The 27,563-nt window shown below is 42.4% G+C and overlaps 1 protein-coding gene across 1 annotated transcript in view; it reads left to right on the forward strand.

Moving 5' to 3' along the window:
- Positions 1–27,563, forward strand: part of LOC122793657 (E3 ubiquitin-protein ligase TRIM35-like) — a 794,207-nt gene that overhangs the window by 441,285 nt on the left and 325,359 nt on the right. Inside the window, exon 3 of the mRNA XM_044061876.1 lies at positions 7,605–7,835. Within this exon, the coding sequence (XP_043917811.1) occupies positions 7,605–7,835 (231 nt within the window). The remainder of the gene's footprint in view (positions 1–7,604; positions 7,836–27,563) is intronic.

Raw genomic sequence — 27,563 nt, forward strand, 5'->3', positions numbered from 1 at the left:
GATCGTGGAACCATCTGCGCCGATACCTACCCTTTCGGTTCCGTCGTCGGCTCCGATCGCCACCATGGTGCCGTCCTTGGAGGGATCTGGGCGCCAGGACTCCCTCGTCGGCTCCGAGGGGGCGAGTGGCATCGGACCCTTGTCCGACCCCGTTCTCCCTCTCGGAACTTCAGCGCAGGTGAGTTCGGCTCCTACATTGGCTTCGGAGCCATCTCTCTCGGTGCCAGGAAGGATACCGGTCTCTTTGGAGCCGGAGCCTTCACCGCTATCGGGAAGGGGTGCCTTCGAGGTCATGAGGAGTGTGCTGGCCTCTGAGTCAGCCCCACAATCAGCCTCATCGGCTCCTCCCCCCATGGTGCCTGCGTCTACCTCTGCCCCTCCTCCAGACCCCAAGCGTGGAGAACAAGCACTCCAGGGCACCCCATTGGGTGTATCTTCCTCTTCCGAGGCCTCCCCTGATCATTCAGAGGAGCCCCCTCGAAAGAGGAAATGCAAAAGGAAGCATATTGACTCCCCTGAGTCTGTCACTTCAGATACCAACTTAGAGGATTCGGAAGGGTCCCCGAGATCCCCCTCTGAGGACGTCTCTTTCTCAGACATCCTTGAGATACTTAGGCAGAGGGGGAACTGGACTACCCTTAACCCTTCCGAGGATGAGTCAGTATTCCTGGACGCGTTTGGTTCCGACCCTCCACCTCCTGGGTGTCTCCACCTTTCGATCCACTAATGTCTGTGGTGGCTCGGAAGGCGTGGTCAGCCCCAGACACAGTGGAACCAACTCCCCGAAGACCCACAAAATTTATTACTGCACCGCAAGATAAGCAATTTCTGACGAAGGGTGTTCCCGTTGATGCCATGGTGGTAGCAGCGGCCACAAAAAAGGAGTTGGCTGAAACTTCTTTGTCTGTCCATCCCCCTAATAAGGAATCTAGGACGATGAACAGATATGGGAAGCGGATGTTTTCCTCAGCGACCTTCTCCATGAGGTCGTTGAACTACTTGTGCCACTTTACCCGCCTTCAAAGGGATCTCCTTAAAGAGCTAGGAGATACCCTTCAAGATCCATCAGCTGCAGGGGCCCAGGCTAAGGTTGCCTCCCAGCTGGCGACTCTTAATTCGGTAGTAAACTCCTCCATGCGGCTCATCTCTTATGCAGCCGATGGTGCGAGTAGGGCCACAGGCACAGGCGTGGCCTTGAGGAGGCATGCTTGGATGCAGTTATGTAACTTTGCAGAACCCTTCAGGACGTCTTTCACCAACACCCCCTTTGATGGTGCTGCTCTTTTTGGACCACATGTGAAGGATACCCTTACCAGGTGTGAACAGGAAGGCAAGACTCTCTCTGCTGTGGGAGTCCGTTTTTCCACTCCTTCAGGACCGTATCCCAAGGGTCAGAAGAGTGGAAAGATGTGGTACCGGAAACCCCAGGGAACAGTGCCTGACACACGTGGAGAGTTCCCCTCCAGGAGCAGAGGAGGGAACAACAATAGACGCCGCCCTCGGGGCAGGGGGGGTCCGCAAAATCAGGGCCAAAGAGAATCTTTCTCTGACAAGCCCTTCCAGCATCCCTGAGGTGCTGCCCGGCTGTCCACCGTCGGAGGCAGTCGGGGGAAGATTATTGCTGTACCCGAAAGCCTGGCAAAGTATAACACAAGACAAATGGGTACTGTCTATCATATCCAAAGGCTACAAAATCCCCTTCTTTCGCACTCCCTACATTCCCAACAAATCCCTTCCAGATGTTCCACCCAATCTAAGGGATCAAGCAGTTCAAGAAATTTCAAAACTGCTAAGAAAAAGAGCCATCCAGCCAGTCCCAGCAGACCAGCAAGGATCCGGAATTTACTCACAGTTCTTTTTGGTACCAGAAAAGACAGGGGACTGGAGACCCATTCTGGATCTCAGCAGACTAAACAGGTCTGTTCAAAGAATGAAGTTCCGGATGGTCACGCTGCAGTCCATTTTACCCTTTTTGGGTCAGGACAATTGGATGTGCTCCATAGATCTTCAGGACGCGTACTACCATATCAAAATGGACAGATGCTCCAGAAGATTCCTCCGCTTCCGGCTGGGAGCCAGTCATTATCAGTTCAGAGCTCTGCCCTTTGGTCTCACCACAGCCCCCAGGGTGTTCACCAAATGTTTGGCAGTAGTTACCGCTCACCTGAGACTGCAAGGATTCCAGGTGTTTCCATAGTTAGACGACTGGCTCCTTACTGCTATCACCAGACATCACCTGCTGCGAGCCAGAGACTACACCATCCAAACTTGCTCCAAACTAGGCATCACAATAAATTTTGAAAAGTCTGCATTGTCGCCTTGTCAATCTATTACCTTTATAGGCGCAAACTTAAATACAAAGGACATGTCAGCGAGACTTCCATTAGACAGAGTGCTAGACATTCGCCGACATTTGCAGGTCTTATTAGGATGCAAAAAAATTCAGGCCAGATCCGTCCTAAAAACCTTGGTTCTCATGGCAGCGGCTATCATACTAGTTCCCCTTGCTCATTTTCATATGAGGATTCTTCAGTGGATGCTGTTCACCCAGTGGTCTTTCCAGCAACTTCCAATGTCTCTCAAGATAATAATCACACAGACATGCAAAAACCAACTTGCTTGGTGGATGGTTTCCCCATCAGTACCTCAGGGCAGACCATTTGCTCTTCCTCCTCCAGTGGCTACGGTGACCACGGATGCCTCCCTGATCGGGTGGGAGGGCATTTTCAGGGCAGAACAGTCCAAGGCACCTGGCAGCCTCACGAGTACCATCTGCATATCAATGTCTTGGAGATGAGGGCTGTGCTTTTGGTGTTGCAAGTTCTTCACAACTCTCTTCCCACCGGGACCATTGCAATTCAAACAGACAATATGTCGGTAGTGTGGTACATCAACAAGCAGGGCGGAACCAGGTCCTACCCCCTATGTCGAGAAGCACTCAGACTCTGGCAGTGGGTGATCTCTTCCCAACGGTTTCTGATAGCAGCTCACATCCCTGGGAAGTCCAACGTTATAGCGGACAGGCTGAGCAGGGCAATTCTCATGCCTCACGAGTGGTCTCTCAATCAGACAGTGGCGGACCAAATCTTCCGCAAATGGGGTCAGCCTTGCTGCAACCTTTTTGCCACCCCCTTCAGCAGCAAGTGCAACAGTTTCTTCTCTCTCCTCCCTCTTCCCAGACACTCCCCCAGAGACGCTGTAGTTCACGATTGGCCTCAGGGACTTCTTTATGCATTCCCTCCGTTTCCCCTGATTCCCAAACTAATACAGAAAACTACTACATTGGGATGCAAGATGATCCTCATTGCCCCTTACTGGCCTCGACAAATTTGGTTCCCGTTCCTGCATCATCACCTTCTGGAGCAGCCCTGGACCCAGTTCCAGACCTCCTGATCCATCAATCGGGCGGGCTGCACCAATCCCTTCAATCTCTCCAGCTCACTGCTTGGTTGCTCCACTTCCGACCGTAGCCAGGCTTCCGAACATCTCCCACTCGGTGCGTGAATTCATCTTATCATCGCATAAGTCTACCACTAGAAAGACTTATGCTAGTAAGTGGAAACATTTCTATTTCTGGGCAGAGGCTAGGAATATAGATCCCTTTTCAGCCCCTATGCACCATATTTTGGATTTTTTAGCCAAACTTTTTCATGCTGGATCTTCTTCTGCCACGATTAGAGTTCAGTTAGCTGCAATTTCAAACTTTCATACAGGTTTATCATATACTAGTATTATGTCCCATAAGCTTTGTAAAGCCTTTCTCAAAGGGACTTCTTTACTCAGACCCCAGTGAGAGATCCCCCGCCTCCGTGGGATCTAAATTTGATTTTAGCTTCCCTGATACTGCCCCCTTTTGAACCTGCAGCTTCTTGTTCTTTGAAGTTTCTTTCTTGGAAACCCTTCTTCTGGTTGCAATTACTTCAGCCAGAAGAGTTTCTGAACTTCAGGCTCTTTGTGTTCGCCGTCCTTATCTAGTTTTCCACAATGACAGAGTTTCTCTCAGGACTAATCCTTCCTTCCTTCCAAAGATTTCTTCTGACAATAATTTGAATCAGTCTATTGATCTGCCTGTGTTTTTTCCAAATTATTCCAACAAGGCGGAATACAAATTGCATCAGTTGGATGTTCATAGACAGTTACGCTTTTACTTGCATAGAACTAAGCAAATCAGAAAATCAGACCAGCTGTTCCTGTCCTATGCTGAGGGTAAACAAGGTCTACCTGTGTCGAAAGTAACCTTATCTAGGTGGTTGACATCTATTATTACATTCATATATCAGCTAAGGAATAAAGAGCTTCCTGCTAAACCAAAAGGTCACTCCACTAGAGCTCTAGCTACTTCAGTGGCTTCTCAGGCAAGATTGCCAATGGAAACTATTTGTGTGGCAGCTTCATGGGCCAATCCTCATACCTTTATTTCACATTATAAGCTGGACGTGGCCTCCAGGAGCAGAGCTGATTTTGGTTCCACTGTTCTGAAGAGTCTGTTCCAATGAGCCACCCAGGATTGAGGTGCTAGGGACGCTGTCCCGACCAGCAAGAATGAAGGCGAGATAGACAACTTAACATTAAGAAGTTATGTACCTACCATAACGTTCCATGTTAGTTGTCTTCTTCTTGCCTTCTTTCTTGCGTCCCACCCTCCATCCCCCTATCCTAGTAGATCGAGAAGAGTTCCTTATGTTTTTCTCACTGGCTGAGTCTTCCCTGGCTATTCCTTCTGACTAGTAGTCTCTCCAGTAGGATTTATGCATTCTAGGACAGGATTCCTGTATTATTATTATTATTATGTCTGCAGTTAGACTTACCAAACGAGATCTGGGTATCTAGCGCCAGGCATCATGGGATATAGTGGGGCCTCGAGCCAGTAAGCAGCTCTCAAGCTTTTGAAGATGGCCGAGTCGGAGCCGAGGATCGGCTCCGAACCAACCAGCAAGAAAGAAGGCGAGAAGAAGACAACTAACATGTAACGTTATGGTAGGTACATAACTTCTTATTTTTTTCCAATGTATGATTATCTTGGAGTTGTTATATTTAAGTTTGTGGGGTGTGGGAGGCTTGCCCCAAACATTAGGGGTGAAAAAATGTGTTTAAAGGAGTAAAGCAAAAGGTTTCTCATTCAGAAAAAAAGAGGTCAGTGTTTCCCTCTACTCATCACTCATTAGACCCATTATAGAGTACAACGGCCCTTTTGGTATGTACCTCACAAGACATCTACAACAACTGGAAAGGCCTCAGAAATACCTCACAAAGAGGATTACTGGCCTCAAACAGATGTCCTACGCAGACCGTCTCAAAAAACTCCAGCTTTACTCCGTTGCGTATCGCCTACTCAGAGGTGATCTCTGCGTAACATACAAAGCTATGTCAAACCCAGAGTTGTTGGACATGCTCCACTTAAAGAAATCCCAATCCCTCCGAGCTACACGCTCTAGGGACCTAAACCTTGTCACCACAATAAACAGAACATGCTGGCGGGATAGATTCCTGTCCCAGAGACTTTCCATACTCTGGAACAGACTACCTATCTATGTCAAACAGGGCTCCTCATTAGCACTCTTCAAGAAAAATCTTGATGATTGGATGGGAAATAGGAAATTCACCCCGGGGATCACTTCTGTGGCTCTGCCTGACAGGGGCACAGGAAAATAATTTTCTTGGGTGGCGAAAGCCAGGGTACCTTTTTGGCTAGGCTTATATAGGCCCTAGGACCAATAGCCTAGTACCTACCCTGTGAACCTATAAGATAGTTGCTGTTCTGCAGTTTTAGAATTTTTTTTTTTGGTCTTTTGGCACATGGCGTTATGCGTGCTGACATTTCAATACTGAGCTCTTCAGCATCTTCCTTGAATCAGATTATCAATTTACCAGACTTTTTCAACTCTTTGTTTCCTTGTCTAAGTCCAAGTTGGGTTCCAGTGTTTCTAAGGTCACCTTGTCCAGGTGGTTGTCTGAATGTATAGCTTTTATTTATAAATTTAGAGGGCTGTGCTTATCCTTGAAGCCAAAAGCACCCTCTGCTAGAGAGGTTGCTGCATCTATGGCTTTCTTCAGTAGTACCCCTATTGATGATATTTGTGCAGCTGCTACATGGACTACAGTTCATACCATTATTCCTCATTATAAGCTTGATCAACAGACTAGATTAAGGGCCTACTATGGTTCCACCATTCTCAGGAAGATCATTTCATGGTACCTCCCAGGGTTCATGTAGTCGGGAACTTTGTCCCATTTGTTGAGGAGGTTGAAAAGACATCAGATAAAAATGTTATGTACGTAACCATAACGCCAGGTCCATGTTGTAGTCTTCTGTGCATCTCAATGTTCCCTCACACCATCTCCCTACCAAATGGTCACCTCTCTATGGCTCCTGTTTGCATTGATCTTTGCCAGAGCTTTGGCTGTTAGCAACCCACTGGTTTGCTTCTGATAATTTAGGGGTGTCACTTAGGGTGTATGTTACCTTTTTGTGTGGGACAGACTCTATCTGAAGAACTGTTACGGTGGTGGTGTATTATGAGAATGGGAGGAGCCTGAGCCTTGAGTCCAAAAGTCTAGTCTAAACTGCCAAACTTGGATCCGTTTGCATCTGATATACCCAGTTGTCAAGATGGTCAGAAGACAATAACTGTTGTTTCTGTTTTTTTAGACGACATGAAAACTCATGAAGCTTAAATGTTATAATTTAGGTCTCAGTATTTTGTTAAGGTTGATATTTGCATTTATTTATGATGCCCCCTGTCCTTAATATGCATACATCAATTGGACTAGTAGTTTTTAGGGTAGTTCCTACATTTTGTATCTGCTGGAAAAAAAGGCATGTAATACATGAAGATATTGCAGAGTTTTACTTTTCTTGACAGATTTCTAGAAAATATATTGCATCTTAGCTTTGTGAAATTGTAGTCAGCAACAACCTGAGCATTACAGACCTTCCTAGTGCTGTGATACTTGTTCACTGAAAGCTTAATGAATATGCAAATATAAGAGCATACTGTATCCCATTCACATACAAATGGGAAGTTACATGGATTTTTAGCTTTTGCATTTTAGAGCACTATTAACTATCTTTCAAAAGAAATTCAGCAACTTTCAAGTATCAGCACTAAGGACGTTAGTATAATGAGGGACCAGCTATGATAGTCCAGTGTGTTTTACATCTCCTACTTTACAACAGAATATTAATCAAGTGCTGAAACTTGACTTGTGAGAGAAGTATTGGTTTAGCTGGAGTAAATGGAGTGCCTTATGATTTGTTCATTAAAGGTAAGTACAGATGCATAGTGTGATAGATCTGCAAATGGCCAGAACAAAACTGAAAGAAAAGAATTTAGTTAAATGCTATAAGAATTTGCTTCCATAATGCACACATTCATAAAGCACAGTTGTAGTCTATGAGTAGAAGCAAGTGAATGAATTGCATTTTGAAGTATAACTGCTACATATTTGTATTACTTCTCTATGAAGCTAGTATTTAGCAGTTACTTTACCTAATAAGAGAAATAACATTAAATGCCTTTTGTGCAGAAATCCTGTCATTGTACTGCAGAAGTTATTTAGTTAAGCATTTGAAGTATCACACTAATGTATACTTTTTCTCCCAGAATCAGGCATTAATAATGGAGGAACAAATAAAGAAGGAGTTTAAGGAGCTGCACAACTTCTTAAAAAACGAAGAGAACTGCAGCCTTTTATTTCTAAAAATAGATAAAGAACATAAAAGACAAGCCATGGAACGCAAGCAGAAATATATAACTGCACAAATAGAAACTCTTGCAGTTAGCATTGCAAATGCTGAAGAAGCTTTGAAACAAGATGATATCACCTTCCTAAAGGTAGGATGTCGGTAGGAAGTAATAAATGAAAAAAGTTTTTCGACAGTTTGCATTTTCTGAAGGCATTTATTGAAAGGAGTAAAGCAAAAATTAAGCAAACAGTGTGAATGCCAGACCAAATCAAACCATCTCAGTTTATTTTGGTTGATATAGGAAATCATTCAGTGTAATCTCTAATTTCTACATATGATTAATGCAATACACTATGGCAGGTATTTAATCATTCATATTTCATCCTGATTGGGGGCATTGTTTAGTCCTAAGAATACAGCTTAAGTTACCAAACTAGATCCCTGGCCATGGGTAATATACAAGTTATCCACAACCTTGCTATGGTGTTTTACTATTATACAGCGGTGTTATTTTTGAAAGAAAAGCCTTATCTTTTAAAAATAACCCTATTCTATATTGCAGACTCTTCATGTTTGTTGCTTGGTATTGATGTGGTTCAGTGAGGATGGTTTAGTGTTTTACTGCTTACATGATGTCCACCTACTTTGTGATACATTCACAGTATATTATATGGTTGTACCTGAAGCCATAATGAACCTTGCAGCTAAAGACAATGTATCCACACTAATTAGAGTGTGCCAAATTAGTGGTCTTGTCTTCTTATTGGATCTGCAAGACCTGATACCGTGAGATGAGACACTGAAAAGTAAAATGAAATTCCAGCAAAACAAAGCAAATTATGAAACTTGCTGTTAACCCCTTTAAAACATCTTTGTACATGTTTGAGGGGCTGCAACTCCCCATACTCCTACCATGTACATGTACAAACTTCAGGAACATTGAACCTCAGAGTTAGGGGAATACTCTGAAAAAGTTTTCAGATTTAATTCTTCAGGGTGTCATAGAACCAGTTCCTGTTGTTTAATGGACAGAAGTCTTTATTCATAACTCTTTCTAGTACTCAGAAAAGAAGGCACATAGAGACTCATTCTAGACTAAACACCTTCATGCATGTTCCAGAACTCAGAATATTAACATATCAAACCCTACATTCTTTTCTTTGTCCTTAAACTGTTTTGGTCAGTCTAGACTCAAAGGATGCTTATTCCATGTTTCCATCCACACAGAATTTTAAGATATTCTTCATTTGAGCTATATGGAGTTATATCCTGCATAGGATATAACACCTAGCCAGCTTCCAAGGCTTCAGTGCACATTCCATGCACCAAACCATTACTGAACGTGAACTGAGTGGACTTAAATGCTGGTTTCGGTGCCATGCTCTTTAGAATTTTCCTGCTGCTGAGTAGAGCGTTCCTGTGTGGGCTTACAAAAATCTACATTCGGCTAACACTATTCCATTGCTAGGCAGACAAGTTCCATTTGGGGAAAAAACTTTCCACACAACTTTTTTGTTGTTTAAACCAAGTTTTTGTGAAAAACAACAGATTTAAAGCTGTAGAAAAGTATTTTTATTGACTGTCACATTACATTTATGTGCTTTTAAATGGAGAGAGCACTTTTTTTTTTTACTTTTGGACTAAAAAGATGGTAAGCATGTTGAAAGCTATATTTTCTGTGGAGAAATTGTGGTTATTTTACATTTTTTGTGGATGGGGAAGTGTTTGAAGTGCTTTTTACTGTGTTTTGTGTGGGAAATTGACTTTTTTGAGACTTTCCTGTTTTATTGACTATTGCTGCTAAGCTTCCTTGGGAAACCAGCACCGTTTTCAGCTTAGCCATGGAACAAACTACTGGTTCCTTGATCAGACGTTGTTTCAGCCACAAAAATAAAATTTAACTAAACTATATTTGCTGTCATAGCAAGCTAGTAATTTTCCACAATTGCAAGTTATAGACCCTGTTGTGGCCAGAGCTTGTTGCTTAAACCACTCATCTTTTTCCTTGGATCCCTCTGGTGGTGTCCATACAGCCACTATGAACCAGGCGATAGCCATGTCCTTTGTGGCTGTTGAGGCCCTCTCAGTGGGCAAGGGAGAGACACATTTGTTGGTTATGGGAGAAGGGTCAGGGAATCTGCCCTTGTTTACCAGAATATTGTGCCCATTCTGTCAGTTTCTCTGGACAGGAGTGATTTATTGTGCTTGGAACAAGTTCTGGTACAGGCTATTCACTGTTCTTTTAAGGTGGTTTCTGGTAAAAGAAAAAAGGGATTCCTCTTTATTTGAAGAGTATCAAGATTTTGAATTTGTAGGGGAACATGAAGGGATAGGTACAAGTTTTTCTCCTCAGGTTTCTGATTCAGATTCTCAAGAGACTATGGTATCTGAATCTCCCTGTGAGGGATTTGCTTTCTCTGAGATTGTTTCCAAAATGTGTCAATGTTTTCAGTGGGGAAACAAAGAGGTTTCTCACTCCCCCAGAAATACTATGAGTTGTTACAGCTGAAATTCTCAGAACTTTCACCCATCTCCCCAGTGCTGTCAGCACTGGAAGATGTGTGCCACAGCCTGTGGTTTCCCTGATGGCCAACATGCTGCTCCAAAGGAAGAAGAACATTGAATGTACAAAAATCCTCAGTCTTTCAAGTTTTTTACACTAATCCCTTACATGACCTGGCAGCTATAGCTTTAGTTAATCCAGTTGCTTCCAAACATTTTGTTAATGCTAATCCTTCTTCTTCTGATAAGGACAGCAAAGTTTTTGATAAGTTTGGGAAATATATATGCTTCTGCAACTTTGATTTTTAGTATTTTTAATTGTCAGGGTGATATGTTAAAGTTTGTACTGATGATTAATTATGAAAGTACAAGGAGTGTTTTATCTGCTATTTCCTCTTGTGAGGAAAAATCTGCTTTGTGTGGTTTAGTTTCTTCTATTTCTTAGGTCACTACTCATTGTTTGACATGTCTTTATGACTATGTAGATACTACTTTGAGGGCTGTTGCCACTGGTACTGTCTTGTGGAGGTTTGCCTGGCTGTGTTCTCAGAATCTCCCAAAAGATATCAAAAATGAGATTATGAATTCTCCTTTGGACAGATATTTAGCTTTTGGACCCTCTGTTCATAGGTTCATAGGTTGGTACTAGTCTATCAGCCCTAGGGCCTATACAAGCCTAGCCATAACAATTCCCTGGATATTTCTTCCCACAATATTTACTTCCCTGGACCCCTATCTAGCAGGGTGACTGACGTGATCCCCAGGGTGAATTTCCTATCTCCCATCCAATCGTCAAAGTTCCTTTTGAAGAGGGCCAAGGAGGCGCTCTGCTTGACATGTATGGGCAGTCTATTCCAGAGTATGGGGAGTCAGTGGGTCAGGATCCTATCTCTCCAGCATGTTTTGTTCATTGTGATGACAAGGTTTAGATCCCTGGAGCGTGTGGCTCTGAGGGATTGGGATTTCTTGGAGCATGTCCAACAGCTCAGGGTTTGACATGGCCTTGTATGTTAAGCAGAGATCGCCTCTGAGTAGACAATATGCCACAGAGTATAGCTGGAGTTTTTTTAGACGGTCAGCATAGGGCATCTGCTTTAGGCCTGTGATTCTTTTAGTGAGGTATTTCTGCGGTCTTTCCAGCTGTTGCAGATGTCTTGTGAGGTACATACCAAATGGGGCGTTGTAGTCTATAATGGGTCTAATAAGGGATGAGTACAGTAGGACAATGACCTCCTTTTTTCTGGATGAAAAGCCCTTAATGATGAGGTGTGCTACATAGAAGGATTTCCTGACTGTTGTGGCAATGTGGTTATCAAAGGTGAGACCACTGTCCACCTGTGTCCCTAAGTCTCTCATCACACTTTCGGTGTTTAGTGCACTGCCACCTATGCGGTAATTTATGGGTACATGGTTTTTCCCAAAGCGGATAACTGTACATTTCTTGGTATTAAGCTTGAGCCCATGGCTGTGGCACCAAGCATCTGTTTCTGTAAGGCCTTTTTATAGAATATCCACATCATTTGGGGATTCAATAATGGCTCCCAGTTTGCAGTTATCTGCGAACTTTGTTAGCCAGAGTCCCTTAGTGTTGGCCTTTACTTCAGAGAAGTAGATGCCAAACAAGAGCGGTCCCAGGACTGAACCGTGAGGTACTCCACTTGGCACTTTTTCTGGAGCTGGATTTGGAGTCGGCTACTTTTACAGTCTGGGTTCTGTCAGTAAGCCATTTGGCAACCCATCGAGTGACGTAGGGATTTATGCCCAGGTTAGTAAGTTTATCTATGATTCCAGAGTGGGGGATGGTGTCGAAGGACTTGGTGAGGTCCAGGTAGACTGTGTGGACCGCCTTACCCTCATCCACAGCTCTGGAGACTGATATGAAGAAGTCAGTCAGGTTCAGGAGACAAGATAGGCCCTTCACGAACCCGAACTTTGTGGGGTCCAATGTTTAAAGGTTGCCATTGTCTTTGTTTATAAGTTCCATGATAATGCGTTCTATGTCCTTCCAGATCAGGCTCGTCAGACTGAATGGACGGTAATTCCAGGGATCCAAGGTGGATCCCCCCTTGTAGAGAGGGATAACTGTAGCTATGCGCCACTCAGTGGGCATGAAGCCTGAGGTGAGGCTATGATTAAACATGACACTTAGGTGAGGTGCCAGTTCATTTGCAGAAGTTATCAAATTGTGATGAGATGTAAGCTGATACGGGGAGTCTCTGAGATTTTTCAGCCTTCCTTCTGTAGATTTTCAAAGAGATTTTCTGCTCCCTTGTCTAATTTTGGCAAGAAACAAACTAAGCACTATCAGAAAATTCTGATATGAAGACATTTAAAAGTAATGGAAGGGAGATTACAAAAAGAAAGCTGGAGCCTGACAGAACAAAGGACAATCAAATAAGGCAGAATGTCTATCTAAGAGACCTTGTCCCCCCACTTCGTACTTTGACAGTCCCATATGCCTTCCAGAAAGTATGAGTCTCCATTTCTGTCGTTGGAAACAGATTGTATCAGATAAATGGGTTCCGAAGCTGATTCAGTTAGGAGACAGATAGTGGTAGGAAGAAAGTCCTCCTTTTCATGGATTCTACTTCATCAGCTAGACCAAACCCTTGCCTTCCCTCTTGTCTTACAAGAGCTACTATCTCAAGATAATAGAAGCAGTTTCTCCTTCCCAGCTGGGAAGAGGATTTTACTCAAGAATATTTTAGTGCCAGGATCGAATTTAAGATGTCTGCACACCGATCAGCAACTTAATTTCAACTCGACCAGTGTGGAAAAAAAACTGAGAGATAAGGGCCAGTAACTCAGCCAGTTTAGGTAAATTCAGTTATTGGCTAATATGTACACTGCCTAGATTCCAGCAAAGAAGAAACAAAGAGAGCCTGAAACAAAATCAAGTAGAAAAGGTGAAGAGAAATGATTGATTGGGAGGAATCCTGTAGCGGTTCAGCAAAAAGCAATTCACACTTCAGCTTTGGTGTAAGACATGGCTTCTAGTAATCTAGAGGAAAAATAAATCAAATGTGCTCAGAGCTGATTAAAATAAAGGAAACAATGAAGGACTATATCAACTCAAATAAGAAGTGAGAAAAATGAAATAAATAGCTATTCAGATGAAATGATAAAACTGCAAAAATCAGAGGTTGAAATGAAGAAAAGGCTGGCTGAGTATGAGAGTGCCGAAAAAGAGCAGTTTCAAAAATAGTAGAGTTACAGAACAGAACACGCAGGAAAAATGAGAATTTCTGCTGTATCAGAGAAACTGGAAGAATCAGACTGTATTAATTTTATGAAGGCACAAATATGCAACTGGACTGGTATTAATTGAAAAGGGACATAGTGTGCATGCTCCAAACCTGCAGCAAAAAACAAACCGATCCAACGAAAACATTTATTGGTAGAGGAAAGCTTTCAGGTACAACAGCCCTTCTTCAGTGCAAGATGAAAGGCAAACTCACTGAGGTACTTAAATACCAATCAAATAATCGTTCAATAAAACACAGCCAATAAAAACAAATTCTCAATTAAACATATATTAATTAAATGAACAAATATATACAGACAAATTTGTTAAATGTAGAGCAAAATTAATTGTTCTACCTTAAGCATGACATCCTATCTTTAAGAACTGGTTTGAGTGTAATCATTTGGTTAACACCAGGCAAAACATCAGCTTGTAAAAGTGTAATCCGTTCATATTCTTTCAGTTCCAATTTATTGTTAATATCACCTCCCCTAATTGTTTTCTGAAACACAGTTAACACTCTGAAGGTAAAACTATGTGTTGGACCATTCTCACTAATATGTTTGGTTAGTGAATTTGTTAAGTTACTTCTTTTTATGTCAGACCTGTGTTCTATAATCCTACCTCTAAGCCGTCTAGTAGATTTTCCTACATAGAAGGCTGCACAAGTGCGACATGTTGCAAGATATACTATATAACAGGTGATACATGTTGCAAAACATTTGATATGATAGATTTCACCACTATTAGGATGTGTAAATATGATTTCACTGTTAATGGATGTACAACAACTGCAGTTATAGCAGGGAACAGTTCCCTTTTTTGTTGTTGTGAACTGGTTCATATTCATACACATTAGATCTTTATAGCAAAGTTTTTGTTTTAAACTCTCACAATTCCGATAGGCAAATCTAGCTTTTACAGGAATAAGATCCTGTAACTCGGTGGAGCTTCTCAGTCTACACCAGTTATTATTAATTATATCCTTAACGCCATCACTACACCTACTAAAGGTAGTAGGACAGCGTAATATGTTTGCAGGATCTAAGTCAGGTTGTATTTGATTACTAGTGCATCGTTCACTAAAATAAGGGGGGTACACAATATCCTTATTCTCATGCATTGTTCACTAAAATAAGGGGGGTACACAATATCCTTATTCTCAAGGACTTCTTTTTTCAAGTCAACCAGAAATTTCCTATTGTATCCCCTTTCATTAAATTCAATGACAGCATCTAGTTGTTGTATGCATTTTTCTGTGTCAGTATTAAGTTTGCAAACACGTCTATATTGACTCTTAACTATTCCCTTGAAAACATGGGGAGAGTGCATACGAGTATAGTGGACGTATTTATTTGTATGTACAACTTTCCTATAAACAGAAGTCCGAATACTATAATTCTGTACTTCCATGTCAATATCCAGAAATTGTATACGATCAGAAGAGCTTCTCATAGTAAAAAACAAGAATTCAGTGCTGTTATTTAAGTAATTCACATATTGTTGTAATTCTTGATTGTCACCTTCCCACACAAGAAAAATGTCATCCACAAATCTTTTATAGAAAGCCACCTTAGAGCTATATTCATTGGGGGCATTATATATATGTTCTATTTCCCATCTATTCAATACAAGGTTCGCATATGTATTTGCGACCGGAGTACCCATCACAATACCAGAAACTTGACGTTGACAGTCCCAGTGTCTTGAGACGAAACTCACCAAAAAAACGGCAATTCAGCAGCTGAAAAGTGTGTACGAAAGCCAGTGGAACAAATGAAACAAATGCCTTCAAAAACCAGCGATATCCACAGCCAAACTCTCAGCAGTTAGATAAACTTTTAGAAAGCCAGTGGAACAGATGAAACAAATGTCTTCAAAAACCAATGGTATCCTCAGCCAATCTGTAATTTTATTAAATGAAACACAGAATAATCCAATAGGTTAAGCGCTTTCACTTGCTAAATGGCAAGCTTCTTCAGAACAAGTTGAAACAAACATCTCAGCACTTAAATAAACTTTTTGGCGCCAAAATTCAAAATACACAATGCTTCATATTAAAGGTATATGACACCTAAAAATACACATAGTGCAAAACCTATTATTATAAAAATCCTATCTATGCTAATCACAATGTGAACAAATACAATGTATAATATATATTATAAAATATAAATCTAAACCTTAAAATTATTTTAGTATTAAATATTTGTATGTATAATGCCTGGGTAATACAGAACAAATTATTACATATCCATCCAAACTGTCCTATAAAAACTATAAGAATCTAAACAACAAATCAATATACAATGACCAAAATATATGTCTTGTCCTAAATCTACCTGCCTATAAAAATATTGTAACAAAGTTGTACCATCAATATGATGTGAATATTTGAATATAAATATGAAATTTGGTATGCCTGTTTGTGTCTTATAATCACAAATTAACTGTTGCATATGCCACTAAACCCAAATTCAACCCATAGCTAGCAAAGGTTTAATAGAAATAACGTCACTGATTCCTGGTGGGGTTGAAGCATCCAGTAAAACCTGCCACCAATACTCTTTGTATGATAACAGGCCCTTGAAGTCTCCCCCCCATGTCAAGTTGAACACTGTCAATAATAGCAAACTTGAAATGTATTTTTAGGTGTCATATACCTTTAATATGAAGCATTGTGTATTCTGAATTTTGGCGTCAAAAAGTTTATTTAAGTGCTGAGAGGTTTGTTTCAACTTGTTCTGAAGAAGCTTGCCATTTAGCAAGTGAAAGCGCTTAACCTGTTGGATTATTCTGTGTTTCGTTTAATAAAATTACAGATTGGCTGAGGATACTGTTGGTTTTTGAAGACATTTGTTTCATTTGTTTCATCTGTTCCACTGGCTTTCTAAAAGTTTATCTAACTGCTGAGAGTTTGGCTGTGGATATCGCTGGTTTTTGAAGGCATTTGTTTCATTTGTTCCACTGGCTTTCGTACACACTTTTCAGCTGCTGAATTGCCGTTTTTTTGGTGAGTTTCGTCTCAAGACACTGGGACTGTCAACGTTCTATGTGTTATTCTTTTCAGTAGTTGTTTGGAACGTTGTTTGTGCTGGTTCCTTCAGAAACTTGATGTTGAAATTTGCTATCAAACACAAATATGTTATTCCCTAAGACCAGGTCCAAAAGTTCACAAATAGTTTCTATCTCCCTTCCAGGAAGTGGTGAGTGTGTACAGAATAGTTCACGAATAGAATCAATACCATATTCCATGGGAATGACTGCAAACAATGACCTTATGTCTAATGTGACCCCAGTAGAAAAAAACTCATACAATTGCTGTAAGACGTCACCACTATCCTTGATATAACTTCACACATATTTGAGGTATTGAGCCAGTGTATGTTGAACGTAAAGTGAGATTGGTTCAGTAGACCAACGATACAGTCAGTCTAATGGGAGGTTGGATAGTAGATTTGTGGATCTTGGGAAGGCCATATAATATGGGTAACACAGGACATGGAACAGTAAAAAACTGAAATAATTCCTCATTAATATTATTCATTACTTGTAAATCAAATATATGTATATTCATTGCACTGAGTTTCTTAACATCTGCATTTGACATTTCTTTAACTGCAGAACCATCTGATAATATTGCATACATAGCTCTCATATTTGCATCCTTATCCAAAATGACAATGGCACACCCCCTTGTCGGCTTCCTTAATAATAATATCATTGTTTTTACATAATGCCTCAAGGGGTTCCTTCTCATTCATTGTTAAATTAAAAAAACCTTTTAAAATGCCGTTTATTATTATAATGTCTGCGTAGATGGAACTCACAGATGTTATAGAAGGCAGTTACTATAGGATGGCTAAATGGAATAAATAAGCTGGAGTGTTTACACCAACTATTAGCAGATGTTACTGAGTTACCAAACATTAGTTTCAGGTTCAAATTACGACAAAAAGTCTTTAAATCTGTTAATGCATTCACAATGGAATCTGAGCTGGCTGGTATAAACTTCAAGCCCTTATTCAACAAAGAAATTGTAGGTTCGTTCAATAGTATCTAGGAGATATTAACAATAGAACGTTTTTTCACAGTTAAACTTAAGCAATGCTCCATATATATATATATATATATATATATATATATATATATATATATATATATATATATATATATATATATATATATATACCTTCAGCATTAAGAAACTAAGTTAACATCTCTGTTGGGGCTTCTTGTTGCTCGTCATACGCCCTTGTGTACTCGAAGATCTCCCTCATTTCCGTTGAAGTGACCGCCCCTTGAGAGGGGTTGGTTCCCTACAGGGACTTTTATTTCTTCTGGCAGTTTTAGTTGAAATGTGGTCCATTTGGAAAAAAACACATTGCCAGAATTACTAGAAGACGCCATTGCCGTACCAGAGTTCGGCAGTAGAACGGATGATGCCATCAAGCTTGTGGGCGTCTCCTTAATAGCTCGTGCTGTTACAGGACTATCCATATTAGTTGTTTTACTTTCAGTAGCTGAAAGATTTAAAGGAACAGACAAATCATCCAAAGAATGCATTGAAACAGTATTAGATGTAGGCTCAGTCTCTTTCTGTACTCTTACTATTTTCATCTCTTCCTTTCGTGATTTATTATTACTTTTGGGCCAGGAAAAAATATGCCCATTTGAAAAATCATGAATATCACGATTTAATTTCTTACGTTTGTCATTCTCTAAATAACGATCGCATGTATGTATCCTTTGAAGCATTCTTTCATATTCATCTATATGGCTTGAAAAAGATGGCAGAGATGAAATATGTTTTTCAATGTCCATAATTTCATTACATAAGTCTTTCTCCATGCCCTCAAAAAAATCATTCATGAGAGTCATATATTCAAGACTCAATTTTAAGTTTAAGTCTTGCCATCTTTTCAACAGTATGGGATAAGTGTTGCCATATGAAGGCATATTCAATACCCTCAAGCCTCGAGGAACTATTCCCATATCAAGATGCACCACAAAACTAAATTGTTGCCACTGTAAGGCTTTGAGTTTCTTTACCTTCTTTTCAAGAACGTTCAGCTGGTGAGAAAATTCATCAGGTACACCCAAGGAATTCACCTCTTGTCTTTCCATTGAAGCTTTATTCAAAGACAGCAATGGATTTGGGCGGGACACCAGTAGATCCATTAAATTTTGACTCATTGTAAAACTTTTTGGAATAAATGGCTGTGTTTTGTAAAAAATACGCCCACAGTCCTTGTACAAAACACAATATCAACAAAACAGGAACAGTAGTTAAGAGTGGTTGCAGACTTAATGCTGACAGAAAAATGCATACAACAACTAGATGCTGTCATTGATGAATTTATTGAAAGGGGATACGATAGGAAATTTCTGGTTGACTTGAAAAAAGAAGTCCTTGAGAATAAGGATGTTGTGTACCCCCCTTATTTTAGTGAACGATGCACTAGTAATCAAATACAGCCTGACTTAGATCCTGCAAACATATTACGCTATCCTACTACCTTTAGTAGGTGTAGTGATGGCGTTAGGGATATAATTAATAATAACTGGTGTATACTGAGAAGCCCTACTGAATTAAAGCATCTTATTCCTGTAAAAGCTAGATTTGCCTATTGGAATTGTGAGAGTTTAAAACAAAAACTTTGCTATAAAGATCTAAAGTGTATGAATATGAAACAGTTCACAACAACAAAAAAGAGGAGCTGTTTCCTGCTATAACTGCATAACTGCAGTTGTTGTGCATCCATTAACAGTGAAATCATATTTACACATCCCAATAGTGGTGAAATCTGTCATATTGAAAGTTTTGCAACATGTAACACTTGTTATATAGTATATCTTGCAACATGTCGGACCTGTGCAGTCTTTCTACGTAGGAAAATCTACTAGACGGCTTAGAGATAGGATTATAGAATACAGATCTGACATAAAAGTAGTAACTTAAATTCACTAGCCAAACATATTAGTGAGAATGGTCCAACACAGTTTTACCTTCAGAGTGTTAACTGTGCTTCAGAAAACAATTAGGGGAGGTGATATTAACAATAAATTGGAACTGAAAGAATATGAATGGATTACACTTTTACAAGCTGATGTTTTACCTGGTGTTAGCCAAATGATTACACTCAAACCAGTTCTTAAAGATAGGATGGCATGCTTAAGGTAGAACAATTAATTTTGCTCCACCTTTAACAAATTTGTCTTCATATATTTGTTCATTTAATTAATATATGTTTAATTGAGAATTTGTTTTTATTGGTTGTTTTATTGAATGATTGTTATTTGATTGGTATTTAAGTAACTCAATGAGTTTGCCTTTTATCTAGCACTGAAGAAGGGTTGTTGTACATGAAAGCTTTGCTCTACCAATAAATGTTTTAGTTGTATTGGTTTGTTTTTTGCTGCTTCTTTGGACTTCACAAGCTGCTACTTAACCACTGTTCCTGTTTTATTAATATATGTTCCAAACCTGGCCACGAGAAAGCAGCCAAAACCTGTATTAGTAAAACTGCAGTCATACCAGCAGAAAGTTGATCCTGACAAAACTGTGGTAGAAGGTAAAGTATTAAAAATTGGAGACAATATAGTGTTTGTGGAAAATGATTATTCACTGTACAACAGGTAGAAGAGAAGCAAATTCATCCTAGCAGCCAGGGAATATTGAGAGGCAAGTGTGAGATTCAGGCTGCAGTATCCAGCTGTCTTCAGAATATTTTTTCCTGTAGGATGAAAGTATTTTTGCTGCAGAACAGGCTAAGGAATAAATGCAATAATTTGTCCTACAAAAAGTGAGCCATCAAACAGAAGGGGACTCAACTTCGCATTCTTCTGGTAATAAAGCTCATCGAGAGACTTTGTCATTGAAATCTTTTGTAATGTTCCAAAGGAAAATGCTTGAGAGACAGAAAAAACAAAGGAGTTGACTAGAAAAATCGGGATTACTTTGGACTTGGACCGGAGTCTGGGGTTAGGAGCTGGAGATGAACAGAAAGAAGACCAGTAACACTAAAATTATAAACCCTCAGTCACATTTGTGAAATGTGACTTTACAAGAAAAATTGATAAGATTGTACTTTGTTCACTTTGTTAAACTTGGGGACTGAAAAGCACATAACCTACTTCTTATTATTAATGTTTGGAAGGACACTAAAAGGAAAGGAAAAAAGTAACTGTAAATAAAACAATTTTTGTTCTTGTGACGTCCCTCCACAGGGCCAGTGATCAAGGAGCCTCAGTCCTCATCACTGACACTGGTGGGGAACATTCACTGTGACAAAAATAGACACACACAATGTTTTCAGATGCAGTTCTCTGCACGAAGTACAGTTTCCCTTAAGAGCACACAGAGAATGCACACTCCAGTCCTGGGGCTGGGCTTTCTGTCCAAGCCCCAAATAAGACTCCCCACTGACAACTCTAGAGCTGAGTCCTTAACCAGGTGTTCCAAGCCAAGTCCTCCACCACCCTGTCTGAGAAATCAGTGGTGTCAGTGTCCCTGCTCAAAGTAGCTGTCACACACACTCTCTTTGAGATTTGATTGTCACACGCACACACACACACACACACACACACACACACACACACACACACACACACACACACACACACACACACACACACACACACATCTGGGAAAGGCTGGCACAGCTTACCTGCTTTGCCATCTCCACCCAGACTATAAGGTAGAATGTAAGAGTGTTCAATCTCGCCGTTTGTTCTTACACACGGGTTCGGAGCCGATCCTCGGCTCCGAGTCGGCCGAATTGCAAAGCTCTGAATCTCAGAGAAGCTCGAGACCAGCCCATATCCCACAATCCTCCCTGCCATTACTCAGATCTAGTTTGCCGCTGCAACAGATCGGATTGAGGAGAGCTCGGACCAGATAGAAAATTGATTCAAGTCGGACCAGGCTTCTAAATCCTCAAAGGTGTCGAAGATGTCAGAGCCCATGTCATCGGCTCCGAGTTCATCTTCTAGGGTTCATTTGCCGGTTCCACAGATCTCGGGGCCGAGCGTCGAACATTTATCTTTTCCTGAGCCCCAGATCTTGGAACCGGTGTCGGAGCTGCCACCACCGTCCATTCTTCGGTCGGTGCCATCTTCGGCTCCTTCGACCCGTTCTTCTAGACCTTTATCTGAGACAGATGTAGATCGTGTCGTGCAGAAACTCATGGAAAACACAGCCCTTTCCAAGTTAATTGCAGTTTCCTCCCAGTTGGTGTCGAAACTAGAAGGTCTCCCCATATCTCCAACGGGTCCTCCTTCGAGACCCATCCAGATCTCGGAGCCGGGAGAGGATGACCTGATGATAGTGGAGCCCTTGATGCCGAAACCGTCCATTGCACGATCGACACCATTGACTTCGATTCCTTCGGAACCGATAGGGGAGTCGCGGAGCCGACGGTCTCTCCTCGGTTCCGGGACCGAGAGTCGTACCGACCTGTTGGTGCCGACTCTCCCTCTCGGGGCCTCGGCACAGACTGGCTCGGCTACGTCCTCAGGGTCGGAGCCCACGGCACCTGGGTCTGGGATGCTCCTGTGTTCTTCGGAACCGGGGGAGCCCTCGGCCAGGGGTTCGGGGGCCTTTGACCTTATGAGGAAAGTATTGTCTGCACAGACAACCACATCATCAGGGGAAATCTTCTCCTTCCCCAAAAGGGCCACTTTCTGTTTCTGCTCCCACAATCCATCCCAAGCGTAGAGCCCCATTGCCTCAGCCACCCCCAGAGGGTTCCCCCTGTTCCTTGGAGGCCTCACCAGAAGCCCCCTCTGATGAGGTCCCGAGGAAATGGTTGTGCAAGAGGAGGCACATAGATTCCCCACAGGAATCTCTAACGTCTGACACTGACTTGGATGAGGCAGAGGGGTCCCCCAAATCACCCTCGGAGGATGTGTCATTTGCAGACATCCTGGAGATCTTAAAACAGAGGGGTGATTGGCAATCCCTAGCCCCCACTGAGGACGAGTCGGTGCTGCTGAAGGCTTTTGGGGCTCAACCTTCTACCTCCTGCGTGGCACCGCCCTCTGGTGAATCAATGGATTTGATCGCTCAAGGGCGGGAGGCACCTGACACAGTGGAACCAGTCCCTAGGAAACCAAACAAGTTCATCACTGCCCCCCAAGATAAATCTTATCTCACCAAGGGAGTTCCTGTCGACGCTATGGTGGTGGCGGCAGCCACGAAAAAGGAGATGTCTGAGTCTTCCTCATCTGTTCATCCTCCTAATAAGGATTCTAGGACTATGGACAGATATGGGAAGCGTTTTAGTTCAGCGACTTTTTCCATGCGTTCGCTAAACTATTTGACTCACTTCACACGTTTGCAGAGGGATCTCATCAAGGAGCTGACAGATACCCTCCAGGGTAACACAGATGCTGCTGTTTCAGAAAAAGTAACAGCACAACTTAACACCCTCACCTCCATAGTAAACTCATCCATGAGGCTCATCTCGTATGCAGCCGAGGGATCGAGTAGAGCTGCAGCTTCAGCGATTGCTCTTCGAAGACAATCATGGATGCGGCTGTGCTCCTTTGCGGAAGCCTTCAAGTCTTCCTTTGCCAATGCCCCTTTTGATGGTGCCACACTTTTCGGGCCCAAGGTTAAGGAGACTCTCACTCGGTGTGAGCAAGAGGGAAAGACCCTGTCTGCTGTCGGGGTCCGTTTTTCCGCTCCTACTAGACCATACCCCAAAGGGCAACGAGGCGGAAAAATGTGGTTCCGTAAGAATCAGGGATCTTTCCAGACCACACAGAGTGATATCCCCTCCAGAGGCAGAGGAGGGGATAGAAATGAAAGACGCCGCCCCAGCGGCAGAGGGGGTCCGCATAACCAAGGCGATAGGGATTCCGTCCCTGGGAAGCCTTTCCAGCACTCCTGAAGGGAGGCCCGGCTGTCCTGCTCTGGAGGCAGTCGGGTGTCGCTTAGGCTTTATACCCACTGGCCTGGCTAAATATTACTTCGGATTCTTGGGTAAAAAGCATTATAACCAGAGGATACAAAATCCCCTTCACATCAACTCCACCTCTACAAAGAAGGTTTCCAGACGTGCCACCCCGTCTGCGAAATCCAGCAGCTGTAGAAATTTCGAAGCTGCTCGAAAACAGAGTCATCCAACCAGTCCCGGCGGACCAAACAGAATCCGGAACTTACTCAAGGTTCTTTTTAGTTCCAAAAAAGACAGGGGACTGGAGACCGATCTTAGATCTCAGCCATCTCAACAACTTCGTGAAGAAGGAAAAGTTCTGGATGGTCACGCTTCAAGCGATCCTTCCATTCTTACAGAAGGACGATTGGATGTGCTCTATAGATCTCAAAGACGCGTACTACCACATCAAAATGGCCAGACCGTCCAGAGATCACCTGCGCTTCCGGCTGGGAGCCAGTCACTTTCAGTTTCGAGCTCTGCCCTTTGGACTCACCTCAGCCCCCAGGGTATTCACCAAATGCATGGCAGTAGTTGCGTCTCACTTGAGACGACAAGGATTCCAGGTGTTTCCCTATCTGGACGACTGGCTCCTCACCGCCACCACCAAGCGTCGTCTATTGCAAGCCAGAGACTACACAGTCAGCCTTTGTTCCCACTTAGGGATTTCCATAAACTTCGAAAAGTCTTGCTTATCGCCCTCACAGTGTATTTCCTTCATCGGAGCAGACCTAAATACATGATCGACACTACTAAAGCTCCCTCCAATAAGGGCCTCAACCCTCAAACAGCAGGTTCTTCTTCTTCTGGTCAGCAAGAAAGCTCCAGCCAAACTGGTGTTAAAAGTGTTGGGACTGATGGCAGCCGCACTAATTGCAGTCCCTATGGGAAGGTTACACATGAGGATCCTACAATGGCTGCTTTTTGCGCAGTGGTCGTTCCAACACCTACCCCTAGCGCACGAGATCAGGATAACAGACTCTTGCAGACGGGACCTCTCATGGTGGGTGCGCGATCAGAACCTCACTATGGGTCGTCCGTTCGTTCTACCCAGTCCAACAGCCACAATAACCACTGACGCTTCCCTGATAGGGTGGGGGGCCTTTTTCAGAGAAGAACAGTCCAAAGAGAATGGTCCAGCACGGAGTACACTCTACATATAAATGTTCTGGAGCTGAGGGCGGTGTTCCTGGCGTTGCAACACTTCCAAGCCCTCTTACCTCTAGGAACAGTAGCAGTTCAGACAGACAACATGTCTGTAGTATGGTACATAAACAAGCAAGGGGGAACCAGGTCTTACCCGTTATGCAGAGAGGCCATGAGAATTTGGCAATGGGCAGAGTCCACGGGTCGCTTTCTGATAGCAACGCACATCCCAGTGTCATCCAACGTCATTGCGGACAGGTTGAGCAGAGCCATTCTGTTACCTCACGAGTGGTCCCTCAATCCACAGACAGCGGAAAAGATCTTCCGCAAATGGGGCCAGCCTTCCTGCGATCTGTTTGCTTCCCCGTTGAATGCAAAATGCAGAAGCTACTTTGCCCTTCTACCCCCTCCGGGGGATGTCCCCAGGGACGCACTGATATACGATTGGGCCCCGGGTCTCCTATATGCATTTCCGCCTACTCCTTTGATTCTCAGATTTCTACAGAAAGCCAGGAACCTGGAGAGGACTATAATACTCATAGCCCCATTCTGGCCTCGTCAAATATGGTTCCCTTTTCTTCGAGCCTATCAAATAGAGGAACCATGGATTCTGGACCCAGTACCAGATCTACTGACCCATTCGTCGGGAGTTCCTCACCCGTCTCTACTGTCCCTCAAACTAGCAGCTTGGCTGCTCCGCTTCCCTGCCTAGCCAGGTCTCATCTACTCCCCCGGCAGTTCAACACATTCTGGTTGCTTCTCATAAAGCTTCCATTACTAAACTCTATACGAGTAAGTGGAAACGCTTTGTATACTGGGCATCTAGCCAAAACTTAGACCCTTTGGTAGCTCCTCTACATAAAATTTTAGAATTCTTATCTATCCTTTTTCACGAAGGAGCTTCTACTTCCACGCTAAGAGTACAGTTGGCGGCCATATCAAACTTCCATATTGGTGAGGAAGGTTCTCCCATTATGTCTCACAGATTTTGTAAGGCCTTTATGAAAGGAACCTTCCATCTTAGACTGCCTGTCAGAAAACCTTTCTTTCCATGGAGCCTGAATTTGTTGCTGTCGCAACTCATGTTGCCACCTTTTGAACCTGCTTCGTCATGTCTCTTAAAGTTCTTATCGTGGAAGACGCTGTTCCTCGTCGCCGTGACCTCAGCTCGTAGAGTATCAGAGTTGCAAGCATTATCGGTCAGACCACCTTACTTGATATTCCATCCAGACAGGGTCTCTTTGCGTACAAATCCATCTTTCCTTCCAAAAGTATGCTCAGTTACGAATATTAACCAGTCTATAGAACTCCCTACCTTTTTCAAGAACCATACTAACAAACTGGAGTATATGTTGCACAAGTTGGATGTTCACAGGCAATTAAGATTTTATTTGGATAGGACCAAAGCTTCCAGGAAAACGGATCAGTTCTTCGTCGCATTTGCAGACAATAAAAAGGGCATGGCAATTACTAAACGTACACTATCTAAATGGCTTGCTGACTGTATAACCTTTGTATACTCTAAATCAAATCAATCCTTACCCACCAAACCTAAGGCCCATTCTACCAGATCTGTCTCCACTTCCTTAGCTCATGCAGCTCGTTTGCCTTTGGACACTATTTGTGCAGCAGCCACATGGTCTAAGCCACATACTTTCATCACTCATTATAGAGTGGACAAAGTCTCCAAGGACAGGACATCATTTGGTTCCACTATGCTTAGGAACGTTCTTCCATGAGTCACTCGGGGTGACGGAGCTAGGGACGCTACCCGTGTGTAAGAACAAACGGCGAGATTGAACACTCTTACATAAAGAAGTTATGTCCTTACCATAACGTTCCATGTAGAGTGTTCATCTCGCCTTTGTTCTTACATTCCTCCTTTCCTCCCCACGTGTTTGGAAGAACTGGTAGGATTAGAGTCTGATCGACGTGTCTTGACCCCTTCCAGGGTATATGGTCCCGTGTATCATGGGATATATGTTTAGACCATTAGTTATTGCTATGGTGAGAGAGTGTCTCTGAATGGCTGAAGAGAGTGTATACTTCTAGCACCAGAGGTGTTGGATCTTTTGGTCTGGTTTGTTTGCAAACTAGATCTGAGTAATGGCAGGGAGGATTGTGGGATATGGGCTGGTCTTGAGCTTCTCTGAGATTCAGAGCTTTGCAATTCGGCCGACTCGGAGCCGAGGATCGTCTCCGAGCCCGTGTGTAAGAACAAAGGCGAGATGAACACTCTACATGGAACGTTATGGTAAGGACATAACTTCTTTTTTACTGCCCCCAGAACACTTGAAGCCAGCTACTTTGAGGCTGTTACCTGAGTATCCAATTACACTTAGTAAAATTAATATTTATACAAATGGTAGTGTTTAACAAAGCAGCAAGACTTTCAGGAGCGTGGAGCCACAGTGCCACTAAATAAATGCAAGTACTCTCAAATGTTAAATATTTTCTGAATGACCAGCCACAATGAAAGGTTTAGATATATTTAATAATAAATATTAATAAACATGAAAATACTGAATATCTATTTACAATAAACACCAGAGTTTCAATCACAGGAAATATAAAAAAAAACAGCACAGATGGAAAGACTCAGACAGATACAGAGAAAACAACATTTAGCTACTCTCACTATATTTTTAATGGACTGAAGGATTACTGTTCCCTAGTTACTTTCTAAACCAAGGCAAGATGAAAATAAATGAGTGTCTTGTCAGGTCCAAAAACAGAGTGCACTCCTCACATCTCTCACTAATATGCAAATATAATTAATTTCAGTGCTGGCTACAGAATGACATCACATTTGGTCAGCTGACTCTGAGGTTCCCTCACTACTCCCTCACTAGAAACCTAGCCAGGATCTAGCACTGATGTTTCACAATACACACACATTGAACTTTAGCTGAGAATTATTACAACATCTGGAAACTGTAAAACAATTCCAACTCTTCCGCCCTTCCTGCAGAAACTCACAAGCCATTCTCTTGCACCCCAGGGTAGCCATTAGTTCACCACTAAGGATAATAGAGCAGGATCC

The sequence above is a fragment of the Protopterus annectens genome, chromosome 2.part0 (genome assembly GCF_019279795.1).
Source record: "Protopterus annectens isolate FY-2018-M chromosome 2.part0, PAN1.0, whole genome shotgun sequence".
In the NCBI taxonomy this organism is placed as follows: domain Eukaryota; kingdom Metazoa; phylum Chordata; order Ceratodontiformes; family Protopteridae; genus Protopterus; species Protopterus annectens.